This window comes from Camelus dromedarius, chromosome 3 (assembly GCF_036321535.1).
Source record: "Camelus dromedarius isolate mCamDro1 chromosome 3, mCamDro1.pat, whole genome shotgun sequence".
NCBI lineage: Eukaryota > Metazoa > Chordata > Mammalia > Artiodactyla > Camelidae > Camelus > Camelus dromedarius.
In genome coordinates this window covers 85065060-85086901 of record NC_087438.1, presented here as the reverse complement: position 1 = coordinate 85086901, position 21842 = coordinate 85065060, and the positions used below count along the sequence as shown (strand labels likewise).

Here is a 21842-nt window from a genome sequence, read left to right as displayed (position 1 = left end):
GTTAGAAAGTTGCAAAAATGCTCATAAATAGGATTTAAGACTGTTTCTTTAAAAGTTTACTGCCACAGGAAAAGACTACAGTGAAATACAGTGGAACTACTAACTGATTACCTCTAAACAGAGACAGCATAGGTAGTTTTTATTTTCTTCTTACTTCCCTACATATTCTCATTTTAAAAACCTTCTGCAAAGCTAGACCACTACAGATACGCACACAGATTGAGAACTTTTAGTACTGATTTCTTATAAGGAAACAGTAAAAACACTGGTAAGGAGAAATAATCATTGAGGGAAAAAGAAGGTATTGTGAGAAGAAACCATAAACTTCCTCAATCATCATCCGTAAAAAGAAGTCAGTCTCATTTCAAGAAAACCCAGTAAATAAAGGGTTCACATTTATAAAATAAATAAACCAAGGAATTATGTGGTGATTATTAATATTTCACCAATTTACTCCTCCACTAAAAAATTCACTCCGAAGATGTCTTAAGGATGCTTCTTTGTACGGAGACTCTCGAAGCTCTTTGTCCATAGAATCACTGCTAGAACTTCTATAAAATGCAGACCATCAGACTACCTCCGATGATTCTGATTCAGTAAGTTACAGGGGAAAACTGAACAATTATCATAAAAAAAAAGCTCCACAACTATTGAACTGTTACAGATTAAAAGAAACCTAAGAAATATTTCAACAAAATGCAATGTGAAGATCTTGTTTTGATTGTTACTCAAACCAACTGTAAGAAAGATATCTGGGAGGAAATAAGAGAATATGGAAATGAGATAATACTAAGAAATCATTGCTAATATTGCTGAATGTGATGATGGTATTATGGTTATGTCTTTTTTTTTTAACTTTTTTTTATTGAGTTATAGTCAGTTTACAATCTTGTGTCAATTTCCAGTGTAGAGCACAATTTTTCAGTTATACATGATGGTTATGTCAGGTTTTAAAATCTATCTTTTAGAGAAAGTATCTGTAGGTAAGATGCTATGGTCTCTGGGATTTACTTTAAAATATTTGAACAATAACAAAAAATACAAAATATTAAAACAAAGCAAAAAAAAAAAGCAGGATAGAAGGGAGGGAAAAGAATGAAAAGAAAAATTATTCAAAATGGATGCCAAGTATAAGAGGAATTACGCTAGTTCTCCTTTCATGTGAGTGGGTTTTAAAGTTCTATAAAAAGTTAGGAAAAAAGTATCCCAGTGACTTGCGAATCACTGCCTTAGTGATATTAAAATTTTCAGTTTGCAAAACTGAACCTAAAGCAACTTTTCAGAACTCTCTCTCTTGTATAAAGCCAGGAATTTTATGTTTTTGTAATTATCATTTTCAAAATATCAGTAAGTTGATGTTTATAAACACCAACTCACAGATCTGAAGACAGCCCAATTCAGCCCAAAGATAAAGAAAATGGGGCCCATATTTACTAAGAATCTACTACTTATTACATATTACCTTATTCATTATTATTAATACCCCTATAAGTGAGAAATCATTCCCAATATGTAGAAGTCAAAACCTGGGTAAGTTACATGTCTAAGTGTGTTCATAAAAATAACAAAAAACTGTAAACAATACAGATGCTAAACTTCTAACAATTTGGAAATAGTTAAGCTAATTCTGGCTCACCCATTTTCTGAACAATATATTAAATAAAGTGATTATAAAGCATATGAACTATGCTCAGACATGTTTAGGCAATAATGTTAAGTAAAAGTTTTTTCAACACAATGCACACACACGTTTAACATTTTCTTTAAAAATACATTTAAAATTAAGAGTTTATCTCCAGGTGGTGGGCTATGAGAATTTTATTTTCTTTTTCTGTTTTTTTTTTAATTTTGATAATAAACACCAATTACTTGTGTCATAAGAAAAAAAAAAAACCAATCCAATAAAGAAACACAGCATCATACAGCTACAGGCAGCTACACCCCACAGACTAAGATTTCAGCCTGCTCAACCCTGCACATTTCACTCTGTCACTGTATGACATCATCCATCCAGATGACAGAGCAAAACATCACATTATGGTAACATCATATTCATTCTACAAACAAATAAACAACAGAACACCTGGAGGAGGAGTAAATCAAGGAACCGTAGCAAGACAACACTGTGGATATAACACATTTTAGCATTAAAATAGTATCTAGAATATTTTAAAATTATGCCTGTTTCTATTTTCCATTCTCATCTTCCCAAAACATTTATCCATCTCTAAATGGAGACTCTCTAAGAGCCATTTTACATCTTTCTGGATCAAGGTAAGATGAGAATAAACAAACACCTTTAATAAAATGAAAGATATTAAAAACTAAGCAGTAACTCTCTACAAGAGAGCTAGTGTGTAGCGAGCACTGCAAAAGACATGATGAGGGAAAAACCTCTAAAAATAATTTTTAACTCAACTTAAAATTTTCAAATTAAAAAAATGTTGAAACGGAAATTAAAATATAATTTTTCAACCTTGTTTAAAGCTCTGGAACAAAACTAACCTGACTGAAGTTGGTAGTAAAATCACAGCTATAAAGAATTTAAATATCTTTACTTAGATGGCCCCCTTAAATTCCTTTCTGTTGCTGTATTTCCAAACAAGAGCTATTACTGCTAGTCTTAAATGGACGAATCATCCGAGAAGGGTCTCTGACATCGCTGACCACGTAGTTCTAAAAACAGAAAATTATAGATTATCAGAGAAGGACATTTAGAAGTATCAGTTTAGGATCTGAAGCTTGTCTTGCGAGGCCACCCAAAAAGACAGCTTTCCCTGTAGTCCCCCACCCGAAACGCTAATCTCCAGCCCACAAACAGATGCATTCCTCTAATTCCAAGAGGGGGAGGGCTAGGCATCACTGGCAGAAGCTTCTGGTCACTGTAGCAGGACCAGAGATGTTTGCAGCCCAAAAAGCATCAGGGTGGCCCTGAAGAGCTCAGGGCTGTCAGCCCCACCTGGGACACGCACCTGAGTTCCAGCTGCTCTCAGCCATGCTCCCTCCTCGACACATACCCCATGAGTTCTTTATTTCTCACAGACTGACATCCTCTTGCCCAGGTCCTCTTCTCGACTCCACCTTTATCACCAATCTGTAGGTTCTCATTCCTTCACTGTATTAAAATCTCTTATCTTGTTCTTCCCTATTCTAATCTTGACCCACTTAAAATTTTCCATTTCTTAGTGTTCTTATGAATGTAGAGGTTGGTTTAGGTTAATTTCTCTCTCTTTCTCCTTCCTTGGTATGTAGGAAGCAGTAACTGTTAATGCTACTCACTACACATGAGGCACTCAGGACATCACCCAAATTTTTCTGGAAGAGTCCTGTGAACACCTCCCGCCCCATCTTTCAACCAGTAAGCCGTGCTCCTAAACGGCTGAGTTTCAAGTTTGGGGTTTGTTTTTTCCCCTCAATGGGCACAGCTCAGTGCTGTTTGTTGAGGAACTACATAAGGGCAGAGACAATTAGATCCTGAATCTAACAAGATGCCTTCATTTGTGACAAAGCATAAGATTCTCTTCTTTGTTTAAACAGAAGGTCATAAACCTGTGTGTGACCTTGCCCCACCACCATCAAAAAGGAAAAAAGCTTCCAATACAGAGAAGGGCTCTCCATCTTAGAGAAGCTCCTATTCCCCTTCCAAGCACCCTTATACTTGTCCTTACTCTCCTCTACTCCTTTGTCCAGCTAATTAGATGTTTCTTGGGAGTCAGATACGAAATCTAAGACATTACAACATTCAACTGCCCTGAGTACTGTGCCCCTTGGTTGACAGCTCACATTTAAGATGAACTGTCCTTTAGTCACTGAAATTCTCTGGGGTTCAGGGGTGTCCCTAGCTTTGTTATACTCTTTATCAGTCTAACTGAAGGGATGATCCAAACACTGGTGAAACTTCCACTACCTATAGTCACACCAGTTGAAATAGTATCTGTTGAGTCCAACTCACACCTTCTTTATCTGCCACCAACACACCTCAAATTACCGTCCTAAAGATACTGTTGGAGTTTCCTATTTGCTCCTCAGTCTCAACTCTCGAGCTAATTTGTATGCAGCTCACTGATGAATCTTCCTGTTTCTTCAGCCTCATTTCTTACTAGCACCACACTGAGAGAGACCCAAGGACCACATCAAACAAAAAAAATTGCTTATTCCTCCTAGGGGCTTTGCATTTGCTCTGCTTCCCACCCAAACTGCCATCTCTCCGCTTGGTCACTATTCCACGTACCCACATCCCTGCAAACCTTGACTGCAAACCCATCTCCAGGGGCTTTAGATGACTCTCCACCCCAGCTGACCCTTCAATCACCTCTTGAGCTCTCTCTGGATTTTCACCATCAGGCGCTCTGTTATACTCACTGGGCCTTCTTTGTTTCACTTAAATATCTTTCTAGGTTATTTGATGTCTTCTTCATGGATTATCAGCTCCTCCCAGGCACAGGCTATGTTTTTCTAACACAACAGTATCCTCCAACAGCCCTGAATAGTGCTTGGCACACAGGAGATGACTACCAAATATATGTAGACTGACCAGATGAATGGCTCTCCTCAGTCACGCCACGAACTCCTCCAGATTCAAGACTACCTCTGTTAACACTTTACATATCTCCACAATTTCTGCTCCAGTTCTCAGTCATCATGCCTGCAAAGCCACTGCTGCCTGGACTTCACTTTCTTCCCTATGTGGCATGCTCCAAAGCTGCTTTGAGTGAAGCTCTTTACTCTGGTAAAGAGTAAAGATTTAAACAGAACTTCCGTCATGAGAGCTGTTACACCAGCAGGGTGAATCTGAGCAAACTCCATCAGTGACCCAAGCCCAGCAGGAAAGGTGAGAAAACAACAAAATGCAACCCACCTTATTTCCTACTGGGTATCTAGTCCTTGAGAATGTGTCCGTGAAATACCCAGTTTAAACTTTTCAGACACAATTTGCTGTGATCCAAAGTTAAGAGCATGAAAATTTCCATCCCACTGGGCTACTTAACAGAGTTTTCAGAAGCAGAAGTCGCTGCTGCTCCCCTCCCTTGACCAGGAAAGAAAAATGCCAAAACCCCAAGGTACCTCAAATGACCCGCTGTCTTCTAGGGCAGTCCAACTTGGGCTGTCACTACTTAGCCATAAGCCCCTTAACAGAAACTGCTGGGTGTGTTTACTGCCCTCTCCCAGTACCCATACCTCTTATTAGGAGCCCTAAGACTGTTAAAAGTTGCATAGCTCTAGAATTACTCTGAACCTGGGTCCAAAATTAAATGAACTATTCGGATACTGGGCACCCTTGAAGGTTCCATGGGGAAAGTCACTGAAAAGCCCAAAGCCTTTTCCAGGACTCCAGAGCTCCCTGGTGGAGTGGCGGGAATCCCTTTGTGCATAAAAGCAGGAGGGATCACAACAGTCTCACAACAGAACTTGGTAGCTGGAAAGGTAGTTTATTTGAGGTATGCAACAAAGGAATTTGCCAGCTACAGAAAAGTGAAGTAAATTAGGGAGAACAAGGAAATTGCTGGCTAGGAGGCAGAGTTATTATGAAAAGCTGATTTCACTGCCCAAAAATATTAGCCTGCATTTATTTTAAAAACGATCCAAATATTTTAGCAATTATCTATTTAGATGGTTGTTTTTCTGAATCTATCCTTACTGTTCTTCTCCAGTCTTTCATATAGCGTGAAAGTGATTTGCTTCTGAAACCATTCCCTCACTTCCATCACAACCTGCAAGGCTTAATCTATCTGCCCCCTCTAGATCCCAGAAGGTCCAGACTTGGAAAAGGGTTTCAATTGGCCTGAAATGAAGTGTCCTGAAATAGAAAAAAATTTTTTATCTTTGCTACAGAGTCAAGTTTGAGCTGCATATTTATCCCCTCCAAGAGCCACTGTGAACAGTGATCCAAATGTGCTTTTAAAAGATACCTCTGTTTTCTTGTAGAACTCCAGGCCTAGAAGACAAGATGTGTAAAGATATGCAACAATTTCTCAGCTGGAAACCAGCTCCATACTACCTTGGCTACACACCGTTTGCAAACCAACTTCTCTCTGTTTTGCACATTTCAGAAAACAGAGCTTGTCATAATGTGCGCATGAGTCATTTGCATGGAGGTGACTTCGAATTCAAATTGAATTAACAGTAAATGTAAGCAATTTGAAAAAAATGAAGGCCTTATGTTCAGTGTTGTCACTACATTTGTTAGGGATTTCATCACCGTGTGGAGGCGTTTAGTTCCAGGCTAAAATTTGGACAGATGGAAAGCTCCCTTGGAGCATCTGGGTCAAAAGAGCCAGCTCTGCCCGCCTGGCCTTCTGAGGACTCAGCCTCCACATCTCACTTGCACCAGGCGGGACAGAGTGCTCCCTGCATCTGAGGCGGCGCAGCAATGAAATCAACAAGCTGGCTGGGAAATCTCTTACAAACCTGAAAGTGCTGGACAAATGTTTGCTATCGCTCTCCATACTCTTTTTGTTAGTATAAAGGGAGTTTTTCTGTGTGTGGTTTTTCCTGCAGGTATGTTGGCAAGCATGATCCAATACACTCAGGATATCAAATGATGAGTCACATTTTCAAAGGAAGGAGAGAAGGTAGGAAGTGAAAAAGGAAGGAAAGGAAGGAGGAAGAGAAGGAGGGAGGGAGGGAAGGAGGAAGGACCAACACAAATGTTCAACAATTGGATTCAACCATATTCAGAATCTCTGGCCCATAAACATCACTGGCTGTATACACAAAGAATTTTCAGTCTGGGGAAAATGCTTACTGATTTTATGATAAAATGCAAATGGCATGTTTTTGTCTATATAGTAAAAGAAAAAACTAACTGCGACAAGAAAGAATGACACCAAATTACTTAAGTTCATTTTTCTTTTCTTTTAAAAGTATTTTTCTGCATTTTTCCAAATTCCCTTTCATAAATATGTTTAGCCCTCATAATTATTTAAAAAAATAAAGACTTCACAAGAGGCATGGTGAAAAACGCAAGAGAAATGGGAACACTTCACTGAGTAGAGGACATATATGAGATTTTCCATAGAACATTTAAGTGAGTCATCATATTAAGCATCCGTCTCCTGAGGAAGAAGTCTGGTATATATCGCATCTAGGACATATAAGGGCCTTATGGTTCACAGATTCCAACACATTCAGGAGCAGTAGTATCATTCTGAAGTCACTGCCTCACTGCCACTCAACCACAGAGGCAAAAGTAAGGACCATTCCCATAACTGGCAGAGAAGGGAAATGAAGTGGGGCACCCACAACAATGCTTGACTAAATAGTCCCTCATCCCCATTCAACCTGCAGATGCAATGGAACTAAAGACATCTTAACTCTTCTCTCTACCAAGCTCTGCCTGACCCCACTCCCTGGATGACCTCAAGTGGTCCTATGGATTTAAGTAACAGATATATGCTCACAACTCCTACTTTATTTCTCCAGTCACATCCTGTCCTCTGAGGTCCTCCTACCAGCACTCAGCCTTGCCCCACCACAGACCATTCTCCCCACAGCACCCAGAGTGATCCTTTTAAAACTTAAGTCAGCCTGTGCTACTCCTGGATCCAGATCTACTTCACTCTGGATAAAATGCAAAATCTTTCCCATGGTTTAACCAACCTGATCCCAGCTCCCTCTGACCTTACCTTCCAGCACGCTCCTCTGAACTCACTGGGACACACTGGCCTCTCTGACAGTTCATTCCTTTTCCCATCAGGTCTCTTCTCCACTGTCACCTTAATAGGATTGCACATTTAGCAAATAAAGATACAGGATACCCAGTCAAAGCTGAATGACAGACAAACAACAAACAATTTTTTAGTCTCAGTATATCCCAAATACGAGCTTACTGAACCAGGGCTGTAAGCAGTATCAGGTAACTAAACAAAACTTCAACCACTGTCAAGGAGATGGCTGAGGGAAAGAGAATGTGGAAAGGGTGATGGTGACTGGGGTTTAATCCAAAATGAATTATTGGAAGATAGGACTCTAAAAGTAAAAGATCTAGGTTGACCAGAATAAGAAGGGAGAGTGTTCTGGGTGAAGTAACAGCTTGGGCAAAATCACAGCAGTGGAAATTAGCAAGATATCGGGAATGAACAAGCAGCAGTTTGCTTAGTTGGAAATAAGGAACAGAGAGAAAGAGGGTAACCAGGCTGGGAAGGACTATGAGGGGCCGGCTGATCTCCACCTCAGAGCATCTTTCCCCCCAATCCGTGACTCTCTCTGAGTATTAACCACTGATGTCTAAAGGTCAAACTCCTCCTCCTTCCCTGATCTTCCCAGCAGGAACTGCTCCCCTCTGCACACCTAAAAAAGCACTTTTTGGACACTGCTTTGACTGGAATTACTCATGATCCTACTATTCTACAGTCCTTGAGGGCAGAACTGGCCTTGCCCATCTCTGGCATGTACACAGAAGTTTCTCAATAAATGTGCTTCTCTGAATGCTGGGGAGTTAACATTTTCTGGGATAATAAGTGTGGAGCCTATGGTCCTGGAACACAAGGTAGACTAATCATGTCAAGGGCCTGGTGATTAGGCAAGCTATGGGGTCTCAGTGAAGCTGATTGGGCTGTGTCTGAGAAACCAAAGCAGTGTCCACCAGGGAGGGAGTGGTCCCAGCCAGCTCCAGAGCCAGGATCAGTGGCACGAAGAGGTCTGTGGCAGACTGGAGCCCCGTAATATGATGGGAGTTCAGGTCTGACAGCAGGAGAGGCAGGCAGCATAGCAACAGATTGGCTGAGAACAACACTTCTGCGGCTCACACATCTAGGTGGGAATCCTACCTTTACTACCTACAACCTTGGGCAAGTTATTTAACCTGTCTGGACCTTCATCTGAAAAGTTGCTTCATCTGAAAAATACTGCAGTAGTCTTTACCTCATTGGGTTATTCTGAGAATGAATTAAGATAATTTCTGTAAAGCACTGAGCAGCATGCCTGGTACAAAGTCTCAATTTAATTGTCTTAGTTCTCATTCTTGCCGTTAGATCAACAGTGTTTATTAAGTGTCTTTTGTGTGCTAGATACTCTGCTAGTTGCCGGGAATACAAATATTTTAAAAATCCATTACAGTAAGTCTAAAATGTTGGGCTCATAGGCCAAAAAGGACGTTAGAGGAGTTGTAAGGCAGGGGTGGTTAGTGAACTCAATTTGAAGCAATGTCAAGGTATCTAAATGGAGACATCATACAAAGGGAGGATGGAGGATTTAAGAAAGATCAGTGCTACAGATGGAGTCTGAGAGCCATCCCTTGCAGAGAGCAACTGAAACAATAAGAACAGATAAGGTCTCTGAATGTAAGGTTAAGACTGGAAAACAGGCTGCATGCTCCCTTGACAGGCAGAAATGGGAAGCTGAGGAGGAAGAAAGAAAAACACGAGCACTTTTGCAGATAAACTTGGCAGATGGAACAGTTACAGACTGTAAATTGCAAATATCATTCAAGGAGTATTTGGCCTCTCTCTAAGATACAGGGCTGCATGGGAGAGGCTAGGGGGAGAAACAGAAAGGACCCTGCTTTCGGATGTAGTTCTGGGAAGAATTAAGGTGCAGAACTCAGACCCAGTGAGAGCTGGAACTCAGGCCTTGTGAAAATCACCAAATACCTTCCAGCAGGCCACCTCCTCCTGAAGCACACCTTGATTATTAAGGGGCTTAAGTACATACTGCAGTTGACACATAGTATAAAGCTTTCTGCCTTTTTGGCTGCTTTGGTACACCTGGCCAGGTGGGCTTCAGAAATACAGAAAATGTGAAAGTCATGAGAGTCCATTCTGCTGCCTGTTAGCAGCTCTTTCATGTTTATATCTATTTTTATCTATCTATCTATCTATCTATCTATCTATCTATCTATCTATCTATCTATCTACCTATCTATCTATCTGCCTGCCTACTTACCTACCTATCTTGTGGGGAGGATGACAAGGGAGGGGACTGGAAATGCCCAGAGAGGAATGAAAATAAGGTTGAGACTAGAATTAACACAGGAACAGATGAAACCAGGTGTAGAATGGAAACCACAAAGATGCCAAGTTTTCTCCAGAGCAGCCAAGAAAAGGGAGGAAGCAGGAAGGAGAGGCGACAACCACGGGAATAAAGGAGACAAAGGTGGAGCCTAGCATCTAGTTCCTTAAAGTGTAGTTCCACCACCATGTGGGACATTTGTTCAGGACACAGATTCCTGAGTCCTGACGCAGGACCACTGAATCAGAAGCTTTTAGGGGTAGACTGAATTTTGCTGGACTCCCTGCACCTAGAGTTTCTCTTGTATGTCAGAATTAGAGTTTAAGAATCAGTGAGCTAGAAGAGAAAAAAAAATCACTGAAAATATAGTCATTACTCTTTTTTTTACTGTAAAATACACATAACATAGAAAGTTACCATATTAACCATTTTAAGTGTACAGTTGAGTAGTGTTAAGAATATTCACAATGTTGTATAACCAATCTCCAGAACTTTTTCATCTTACAAAACTGAAACTTTATACTCATTAGAGATTATCTGTTTAATGGCTTTGCTAAAGCTCTGTTAGCTGTCCTAATTTTGGAGCTGATATCCAGCCCATGGAGCACAGACACAACTGCAGGTATCCAGGCTTATGGGGCAGGTCTAAACTTGAGTGATTGTCAAATATTTTGAATATCACCTTTGTTTAGATTATAATCAGAGTAAAATATCTAAATATCATAATAGAAATGATTAATATATTCAATAAATATATATTAGAAAAATACTAATTAGAGTTTACTTTTTGTCCTCTATGACAAGTTTTGGTGTTTATCTTTTCATGTAAAATTTTGCCACTTGGAATTCTTGCTTTATACACAGTCAACAGTGACTGATATTCAGAAGCTGTACATGTATTCATGTGTCAGCATTCACTGGTCGACACACAGCTGCACACGCATTTTTATGGACAGTGGGAAATGTGCCACTACATTGATTTGGTGTCATTTAATATTTATTGACAAGCCACCATAAGCTGGGCATTGAGGTATTTTTCTGTTCAGAATTCAATATCCAGTGTCAAAATTACCTAATGAACTGCTCCTGATTTGAGGTCCACGGTCAAAAGACCTTTGGCTTTAGGGCTGCTTTGTGATTTTACTAAGTCATTCCGCTTGCATTTTCATACTGCAAGTCAGTTCTCTGCTGTGAGATTAGCAGTGATCATTGCACTTATGGAAATCACACACCTCCCGGAAATGTTCATTATGTGTCTAATATATGTTGTTAGCCTGCTGCTCTCCACTAGAAATGTTGTTTTAAAACTTAATGCCAGCCAATGATTTTTTTTTACATCCACTTGTATGGTATCCCTTTAATACATAGCCCTTTCTTTCTTGTAACCAGTGCTAAATAAATTTGCATTTAAATATTATTTAAGCCTGATTTTATAGTAAGTAACTTAATCCAAACTGTGTCATGATCTACCGTGTACAATCTTTTAACAAATAATGAGATTCTTTATAACTATGTTCAGAGTCACTACAGACTTAAAAATTACTATAAAAATACCAACTGAAGAAGAGAAAATCTCTTTTTGTATGAAAATATCATAAATACTGTCGCTCTAACTTGCATCATAGTTCAGTATGGCTCTCTTTTACACATGGAGAAATAAGAAGTACAGAGAAATTCAGTACTTTCCCTAAAGTCTCACATGTAGCTACATAAATCAATGAGTCTTCTTACTTAGAAAAGCATTTCAAAGAGATTGACCCTTTTTTGTTAACACCTCGATGTATTAAAAGAAACACAAAAATTTTTTCCTTTCTCCCTGATGACCATTAAAATCTCCCACAAAGACTCAGTCTTATTTAAAATGTACTATAAAACATACAGAAATACCAGTAGAAGTGTTTCTATAATATCAGTAGGGTCTGCAAACTGGTAATGAAATTTCCCACAAGGAAAGATACAGAGAGCAAAGAATGGGGCTAGACACAAAACCAAAATCTATTCTTGGGTGAGCTAAATTTAAACATTTGCAGGAGAGCCTATGAAAACAGTGCCACTGGTTGCTGCTTTAAAATGTATTTTAGGGGAGAAGGGTACACAACAATAATCATGTAAAAACCTGCTTAAAAAATAAGAATAAAATGTATTTTACAGTATCAAGGAGACTGTGCAAAAAACTTTTACCAAAACAGTGTTCCAATGAAACAGATGTATATTACACTACATAGCCATCTCTCAAAAGGCCACTATAAAAATCATCAAGAATGGTTACCACTGGATTATACTTTTATATAGCTTGAATTCCTTATGATAAGAATTATGTTTAACAGAAAAGTTCATTTCTACCATTTTAAATGTGAATAGACTTCCCACTTTGTAGATTATCCAGGACAAATTTTAAATGGCAATTAATTTCAATACTGAAATTAGGTCCTTTCCTCAGTAACCCAATATTTTTCAAGACTCTCTCCCACAGGAAATATTTGGGCATTCTTCATAGCAAAAATAAATTTTAATATTAATTTGGGGTAAACATAACAGGTTCTAAAGGCATCATACTCTAATCTAGAGTTTATCTGTGGGTTATCTACCATTTTGGAGTTTGCATGGAGATCTGAGAATTCAGTACTGTTGCTTTTGCGATAAACATTAACATTCCCAAGGGCGCTAACAACACTTAAGGTCTTGGTGCTTTACAAGATACTGAAAACATGACTTGATTACATTTAATTTGATTCCAATTAAAAAGCACTTAAGAACTTTCTAGTGAATTAGATTACATTGAATGTTTCTATAGACGACACTTCATTATCTGAGGCAGCTTTACTTTAAAATGATCACAGAGAGTGAAAAACACTGTTTATTTTAATAAAATAGGCTTAATCCCATATTATTATTTCACAATTACATGCTGTAAGTTTTGGTTTATTAAGTAAATGTACAAGGGGACTGGCAAAAACATCTATAAAACTGAGTGCCTCATTCAAGGTTCCCCAAGACAGATCTAGTCACATGGCTTTTAAGTCTTAACAGAAACCAGAATACTGTGGAAAAAATATTTAAATTAAAGTGAAGAGATGGTGTCAAGACACTGAACTGAAACTATTGCCTTTTTCACTGCATTTTTAAGTGGTGAATTTTACAACTAATTAAAAAGGAAAATGAACTTCTAATTTATTCGGCACAATAGTCAAATAAATGCAAAGTGCCCTGAAGCCACAGGACTTCCCCAAACATAACATCTCCCCATTTAAAAAAAAAAAAAGAACAACCTTGAAATCAAATTTTTCTACCTTCAAATCAGGCAAAAATTTTTTGCCTTCCCAACAGTGTTAAATAATTTTCTAAAGTGTTATTATTTTACACGCCCCAGTTTGTCAGAGCTCCAAAGAGGGGAAATTATGATTAAAAGCAAAATGATGATTAAAAACAAATGTCTAAAGTTAGTTACTTTGTACTAAGCATAAACCACATGGCTAGCTTTCATTGGACAGAGCTCTGCAGACACAGTTGGCACGCCCATCTCTGATATTTCAGGAATAAAGACAACTTTGTGGTTTGTGGTTAGTGATTAAGAACCAAGTGAACTTGTGTGTGTTACTATATAGGAAAATCTGCAGCATTTTGAGCGTTTCACACTTGTGACAATGTCTTTATTATGCCTTCCAGAATTAACTGACCTAAAATCCAGTGACTCTACGATATATCTATTGGATAATTAGAACTCTGAGGACCAACAAATAAAACACATTATTGACTTTAAGATCTTCAATCAAAGAAATATTTACAGCTGCAATCTGCAAAAATTATTTCCTTTTGAGTTGGCAACATCTCAAAATCTGTGCTACTGATCTGAAGCATATCAGAATCACCCAGACCCCCCGTTGGGATGAAAATATAAAAACGCTAGAACCTTTAGAACAACCCGCATCTACCCTTCCCATCCTGGAAGGGTAGAATCTTCTCTGAAGACAAATGAAACTTCATAATCATAAGCTTCTGTAAAATCAGTCTGCCTGACCTTGAGACCAAGAACAGCAGGGGGGTGAGGACAGGCGACCTAGTTTAGTGACCAGTAGCTATAGATACCAGAGAATGTGCTTGTTGTCAATGATCGTTGCTGAAATCTGTCTATACCACACTGGAACAATCAATTTTGTAAATGATTGCAATAATCAAGGAAATTGCCTAATTTATAAATCCTTGCATACAGCATTTTAATGGATTCCTCCATTTTAATGCTGATGCCTTCAGAGCTAAATGAATTGTTGTCCAGGCTGTCATTACACAAAATGATAAAAACATTCCGTCTGGTGGGGAAACCACATCTCATGGATATTCAGACCCTCAACCCATAATCACTCATTAGTGACTTCCATGAAAGTTTCGCCCTGCTGAGCCCCAGGAACAGCGAAAGAGCAGGCATGTTTGTGCCTGAGCCTGTCTGGAAATCTCTGTTACAGTTTTGGAATTTGAACCAATTACCTTTCACTGCACGGTAACGCACTGGATGCATCCCCTAGTTCTGACAGCCCCATATTTTAATAGTTTTTCTATCTCTCCTTTCTAATGCTGGTGCCATTTTTTACCACCCAACCAGTGTCAGCAGGCTCTGCCACTCTGAACTCCCAGATCAGGAGGCGTAACAACACAATGATGCTGGAGGCACTGAAGCAAATGGGTAACATCCCAACCCTTATGCTCCCACTAACAGGTAAGTCCACGGACTCCACCTGGAAACCCTGGCTGCACACTTAGCTCTTTCCCCAAGCCCACCACACGTAGATTGCTCTTCTCACTTAAACCTTGGCCAATTGATTCCAGCCAATAGTGTGCTGTCAGTACTTTACTTACTGCTCAATCTCACTAACCTGACATTTATGGTGCACTGATTGGCCTCTGTCAGTGGTGCTGGTTGTAAATTCACTTTGAAAAGCTTTGTGTTAACAGCCTTCAACCAGGCTCCAAGAAGAGTACGAACAGGCAGCCTGACAATTGCTCGACCTCCTGCCCTTATTACAGTGAGTAAATCAGGGTTTGAGCCATTAGGCTGGAGCCTGGGGCCTCCACAAAAAGGATTGACATGACGAAAGGTCAACCTCTGTCACACATGTGTAACAATTTGGATAATGGAATTCTGTAACTTATCTGAGCGAGGTGGCAAATGCTTACAAGGAAAGTATACTCTGCTCTGACTGCTCTGGCTTTTATGCTAAGTAGTTATCCCAGAGTCTGTATTTCTTGTGTAAATACACGAGGAATGTCTGAACTCGTGAAATCTTGGAGTATATACGATGCTAAAAAGAAAGAAAGAAAAAGAGAGTGAAGCAGTCTCATAGTGGTTCCGTGCACCGCATTCTTTAAAAAGGCAAAACCCTGTTTCTCACACCACCAAAGTATCACACCCACCCTCTGAGAAGAGAGAATTGCAAAACTGTGGACATGATTCCCCAGCTTAGTAATAAACAGTTTTTCATATTCAACCAAATATTTTTAAAACTCATATTATACCACAACTCTAAGTGGTTTCCGGGTCACACAATAGATTTACTCAAATAATTAAAACTGCCTTAATTGACACAGTGAAATAAAAAGTTTCCCCTGCAGGTTTCTCCAACCCAGTGGTACTATAGTTACATTTTCATTGGATTGCTTGCTGCCAGGCAGTGATGGGGAGGACAGATTTCATCTGTCCAGTAACCTCTAAGATTCTGATTTCAATTTTCGTACCTTACTTTTAAGGCAGTGTGGAAAGAGGGGGAAAAATTATACAATGTAAGAAAATATGTAGTTATGGACTAAGAAATACTTGTGAATTGTTTTCTTCACATGGACAAAATGCTATCAAAAGAAGCAATCTGTAAACAGTAGATAAACTGAACTGACTAATGAGAAAAATAGTCCTGCAGATACAGAACACATCACTCTTCATAAAGTATTTGCAACGAAAATACTGTAGTGTCACATGCACATTGGGATTAAACCTCACTAACGTGAGAATTTCCAAATGGCTGTTATAATAATTTTGTTAAAAAGCAGAGTCATTTTTGGACTTAGAAAACCAAGAGTGGCACTGAGCAGGGTCATACATAAACCAAAAGGACCGGGACTTTATACAGACCTTTTCAAAGTCAACTTTAAGTACTAAGTTTTGATTTTTAGCACAATGTTGGAAACCAGTCCAAGAAGTGGCAGATGGTTTTACAGTTTATGTAAAACTACAAAATGCTCACACTCGATCAAATGGGCACCACTATAAAAGACATCTTCAAATCAAATGAGGCAAAGCCAAAGAGATACACCAGCTGTTACTCTGCATAGTTAAAAACACAAAAAGTAACATTACTATGTTAGATTTAAGGAGAAATTATTTGGATTTCATGAAGTTGACACATTCAAAACTAAATGGACAAGCAGTCTGGAATATTAAATGATAAATTCCTAAAAAATATAATTTTTATTTCAATATAGCTACATAATTCTGTCTGCTGGTGTCCTGGTGAATCAAACCAAAACGAGCACAAACATTTTTCTCCATAAAACAAAATATAGAGTATACAGTTACAGTAATATCATTGGAACAATTTTTAAGTGATTTTAATTTAATTTAAAAGTGATTTTCACTGAATTTCAAATGATTATTTCAAATGATTTTTTCAACATCTAAATATATACAAATGGGAATGGTACTACATATGGAATTAGATCACTTATGGAAATATACATATTTAAAAATACAAAATCAATTCATTTCCTCCTAGTACCAATTACCTGTAATGGTTTTGAAATATAAACATTTAGCAATGTATAATATATTTTTAATATTGGTTTTCATTAATGTCTTTTGACCTAAGCTAAACAGTAATGATGAAAAATAGACCATTTGCTTCAAAGCAAATCTCTTATTAAATCTAAAATATTATGGCACAAAATCAAACCACAAAAAGAACCACATTATGTTATCCCCCTTGATTTTCTGAAGAAAAATAATGAAGGTTTCCACTTAGCGTAAATGAAAATGAGATACTCAAATTTACTCAGGCAAAGAGAAGACAGGTTCTGTAAAATTAACTCTTAGCTACTAGAAAGTACTTGGAGAATTTTCTAGTAACTTGACTGTAACCCTAACAAGTTACTCTATTATTTCAATTAACAGAATAACCTACCTACAGTGAAAATAAATGCAATTCATTTCATCACTGTTGCTAAAATTTCTTGTCAAATCAGACTTTGAGTTGAAAGGCCTATTTCTAGCCTACCTTAAACTGTAACTTTATTTTAAACTTCCGTATTTTCTTCCAGTACAATTTTAAGTATACACTGTGTACATTCCTCAGGTCCGGTCATATTAAATTCTGATGTTAAGCAGAAAGGGGAAACCATGCACAACCAGATTAATTTATCTCAAGGGAAAAGGGGCACATTAATAATTGAGATAATGTTTTCATAAATGTTGGAATCAAATGTGCCTTTTCACTTCTTTATTAGAAAACACATTAGGACAAAATTATCTCACTCTCATCAATAAGACCTAATTGCTGAGAAAGGCTATGTTTTCTTTGCAAAACATTCAGATTTTTCCCTTTATGTCCAAATACCTAGAAATATTTCATTCATCCAAGTCTTGTTTGAATAAATGTATATAAACAAGATGAGGGATTGTTTAATCCATCCTGTAATGTTTTTGTTTTAAACTATCTGAATCTATTATTTTTTGCAAAACACATTAAAATTTTGATTCTAAAAGAAATTGGCCCCAAAAATGACTGATATTTTGGCTTTTAGTTCCTTAATCTTCTTAAACGACACAAGAAATTTTTACCTTGGCTTATTGCTAAAAAAAAGAAAAAAAAGAAAAGAAAAACTCTTAGAATTTCCCATGATGCCAAAAGAGTCAAAACATATTGAAGGTAATGGAATGATATTCAACTTTCTTTAAATTGTTGTAATTTTACGAACCAGGATTATACACAAAGAAAATATTAACTAAAAGAGGATAGCACACTTACAACCAATCAAACAAGCTCTCTGTGGCTGATGTATGTTAAATATTAAAAAGTCATTTTTCTCCAAAAAAAAAAAAAAGAGCTTTTAATGATTAAACGAGAGGAGTAACTAAGGTGAATCTGATTGTTTCTGTAATAAGCCTTCATGTGTATAATAAAGCACAACCATACTAAAAACAATGAACTGTAAACTGAAACAAAAATCCATCATCTACTTCGAAACAGTGACGGGAAAAGATTAGCAATCCATTTATTGTACTGAAATAAAGATAAGTAACCCTGGTAAGATCCATCAGGACCTAAGTATTGAACTCTAAATATAAAGACATTTCTTCATCAGCAAGTAACTTGAAAAAACGTGAGGAAGAGAAACGATTCCAGCTGACTTTTAAAATGAAATAGTCATGATTCAATTACCTTTAATTTTTTAAAGATCTGCTTTATGTCGATCTGATATTCTGGAAGATATCTTAAAAAGTATGTTCTCAAAATGGATAATTACTACATGAGTCATTAAACAATTATTGCCAAAAGTTTCCTATAGTCTTATAACGTATTCCAATTACTGAATCTTTCTAATATAAATAATATGATGATTAAAATTTTTTCATAACAGAATTTAGATTTGAAAGAAAAGACTAAAATCTAAGAAACAATACAAGGTTTAGAATTTTCTATTATATAGGGAACTTAATTCAAATAGTCACATTTCATTAAAAAGTAAATCATAATGCTTAAAAATTAAAAATAAACTTACACTTCATCTTTTTAAAAAATTATACTAGTAAAAATCTGAAACCTATTAAAGTAAGTATTTTATCTTACAAATGGACGTGGGCACTAAGTTACCCGACCCCAGTCAGTCACATTTTATATGATCTCCCAAGAGTCTGATACATTTTGCATGGCTGCAGTTTTAATATCCTTTCAATCCCCTAAATGCATGTTATTCTAACTGTTCTTACAGATGATAAAAATAAATAGATTATGTCCCAAATTTAGAAGTAGATCGTTCAAACATAAACCTAGCAAGTCTTTTTTTTATAACACAGAACCAAGCCTATGCACCAACCCCCAACACACCCAAGGCACATACCACAAACAAAAGATAAAACTCACTTTGTATCCACTGAAATATCAACAACAACAACAACTAATTAAATTCCCCAGTCTCTTTACTAAAACAGAATTTTAACTTCATCACATACAAATAAAGGTACAGAAGAAAGGCAAGAGTTTTCAGTATTGATACATATCATGATATTCTATCTGTATGGTGGTCTCCTGCCAACATCCCAATCATCCAAAACCTTTTGTCAGGGGGAGAGGGGGAACAACCAACAACAACAATAAACTATGGAATTTTTCTCATGTTTATGGCTTTGTCTCCTGGCATTCTAAAAGCAGGTAAGCACTAAACTCAAGGCATCAGAGGGCAATATAATAATGCTCAGTTTTAACGTTTTCAGATAGAACAAATCTGTACCACTGAACAACTGCTGTATGATTTCCTCAGAAAAGTACTGGCAGACCTTTAACTGTATGGTATACAGTTCCTAATAATACCATTGGAACATAAAATGTGTCTGGAATTGTTTAATAAACTCTAAACCATATTGGAGGTTACAACTAATTAGTCAGAAACAAAAACCAACTACAAAATATTTCAAAACCAGACACTTTATTTCCCACTTGTCAGTTTTTCCTATCCAAAAGCTCTAAAGTCTAACCTGCCTGTATGTATTCTCTTGCCCCATTTTCCTATAAATAGTTCTGTTTTTTAAAAAGGCACTATTTGGTAACATAAATATGCCTAACTTTTTTTTTTTTTGCTTCATTCAAGAACCCTATCTCCAAAGACTAAAAATGTGTAATTGTTTTCAATAATGGAAATGTAACCTGGAAGCCTGGGCACAGTGCACCAGCATATATCTGTAGGGTATGTAGCCATGGCTCATCTTGGGCTGCTGGGCTATGAGCTCACAGACTTAGCTCCTCCCCCATCAAAGGCAGCTGTGCAGACACAGGTCTTAGCACCCCACTGCCAATAATCACGTAAGTGTTCCAGAGACCAAGTCTGTTTTTCACAACACTATAATCTCCAGGGCCTAACATAGTGCTGGCTAGAGTGGGTGTTTAGCAAAAATCTGAGTGGATTATCGAATTCCACAAGTTAAATTAGTGAGTATGAGGTGGTGTGTGGTAAAAATGACCATCTTGCAGGTGACTGAGCCAAATGTGGGGGTCAAGGTGCTGCAGAAATGACCCATTAAGGGAACTCTAAGGTCCCTGCCAACTTGGCCCCTGGCATTTTAAAAAGTTTGTTTTCTGGCTAATCCCACTCCATTACATGGCCTCACTCAGATTTACACACTATTACATTTACACACTACTTAAGGGTAAGACTTCTGGCACCTTATTTTCATCAACAACTCTCCATAGGTGGGAGGTATCTAAAACTGGTAGGGAGATGACCTACATTAAGGGTCTGTCTCTTCAGAAGTGGGCCTCAGTAATCCAACATAAAGCTCTGAAAAAAGCCTCAGGTTAATATTTTTCAAATACATGGTTGATTTTTAAGTCATAGTGTCAGGTAAGATTGTACCATTGAAGTATTATCAGTTGAGTTACACCGAAGTGCTCAGAGTTTCCCTATGTTATGATTTCCTATCTTGTTGGAAACTGCATAAATGTACTTTGTCAAAGAAGCAGAATTTGTGATTTCTGATTCATAATACAATTTGCTTTACTTTGGGCACTTGGAAAGTTGTGAAACATATTACAGTTTCTCACACTCAGCGTTTAGCAAACTGTTTTTATCTAAGAAAATGAGCTTGACTCTCCTTTCTTCCGTTTATGCTTATGTTCCTTCTTGCCCAGTGTGCAAAAACAAACAACACACTGGAAGAGTTTAAAATAAGCTACAAAGTTCACATAGCTCACACCTTAACGCCCCACCTCCTCTGCTCTATCTCCTCCAGGTTATTTCCTCTTTTTCTCAAGAGCAACAGCCAAGTCCATCACAGCTGGTAAAGAAGCTTATGGTGATTCTATTTTCAGAACCCTGCAGGCCCTGTCTTCTTGGCTGGATTGCCTAGTGCCAGGTCTGGCCCTGCACCTCCTTCCTGCAACTGCTGCTAACACCAGGCATTTGCATGACCAGAGAAATCTAGTCTCCACTACCGTTTGGGGAACGAGGGAGACTCTTCCCAAAGCTGCCACCCGCCAAGGGCCAGGCTCTTTGCCGGCCAAAGCTTCGGCTGGACGGCAAGGTGCCGAGTGGCGAGCGACTTACCTCCCAGAGATGCTGCGTGTTCCTCACGGCGCCGGCTTGCACCTTCTCCGGGGGCAGGAGTACGCCCTGGAAGGGGCCAATCCAGGTGCCCTGCTGGATCCTCTGCGCCGCGCAGATGCCGTAGGCCAGGCCAGGCACGGTGCTGGTGCACAGACACACCTCCCGCGGCAGGTCCCGCAGCCACTCGGGCAGCTCTGGCGGGGGTGCGGCGGCCGCGGCGCTGCTGGTGCCCACGAGCCGGCGCAGCGAGTGCAGCGGCCCGTGCATGGGGCACTCGCCGTTGCGGTTGTCCGCACACATGTCGCAACCTGCCAAGACACGCGAGAGGGAGGGGGGAAGGGAGAGGGTTAACCCGGCCGCTTCTGGAGGCCATCCTCTGGTAAACCCCGAGACAACAGCATGCCCGCCCGCGTAAGCCACCTGACAAGGAGGTGACGCCGCGAGGGCGCCGAGGCCACTGGGAACACAGGAACAGATGACCCGGCGCGCTTCCTTGGAATCCGCTGCGCCCAAATACTCCTGGTACGGGATCAAGGTCCCCGGCATCCCTAAAGGCCTTCCAAGCTGGGTGGGGCTGGCGTCGTTTCCAAGGAACC

General features: G+C 38.7%; 1 protein-coding gene across 1 annotated transcript in view; it reads right to left on the bottom strand.

Moving 5' to 3' along the window:
* PRDM6 (PR/SET domain 6) overlaps nt 1-21842 on the bottom strand; it is a 94846-nt gene that overhangs the window by 63563 nt on the left and 9441 nt on the right. Inside the window, exon 2 of the mRNA XM_031448905.2 lies at nt 21247-21554. Coding sequence (XP_031304765.2) covers nt 21247-21554 — 308 coding nt within the window. The remainder of the gene's footprint in view (nt 1-21246; nt 21555-21842) is intronic.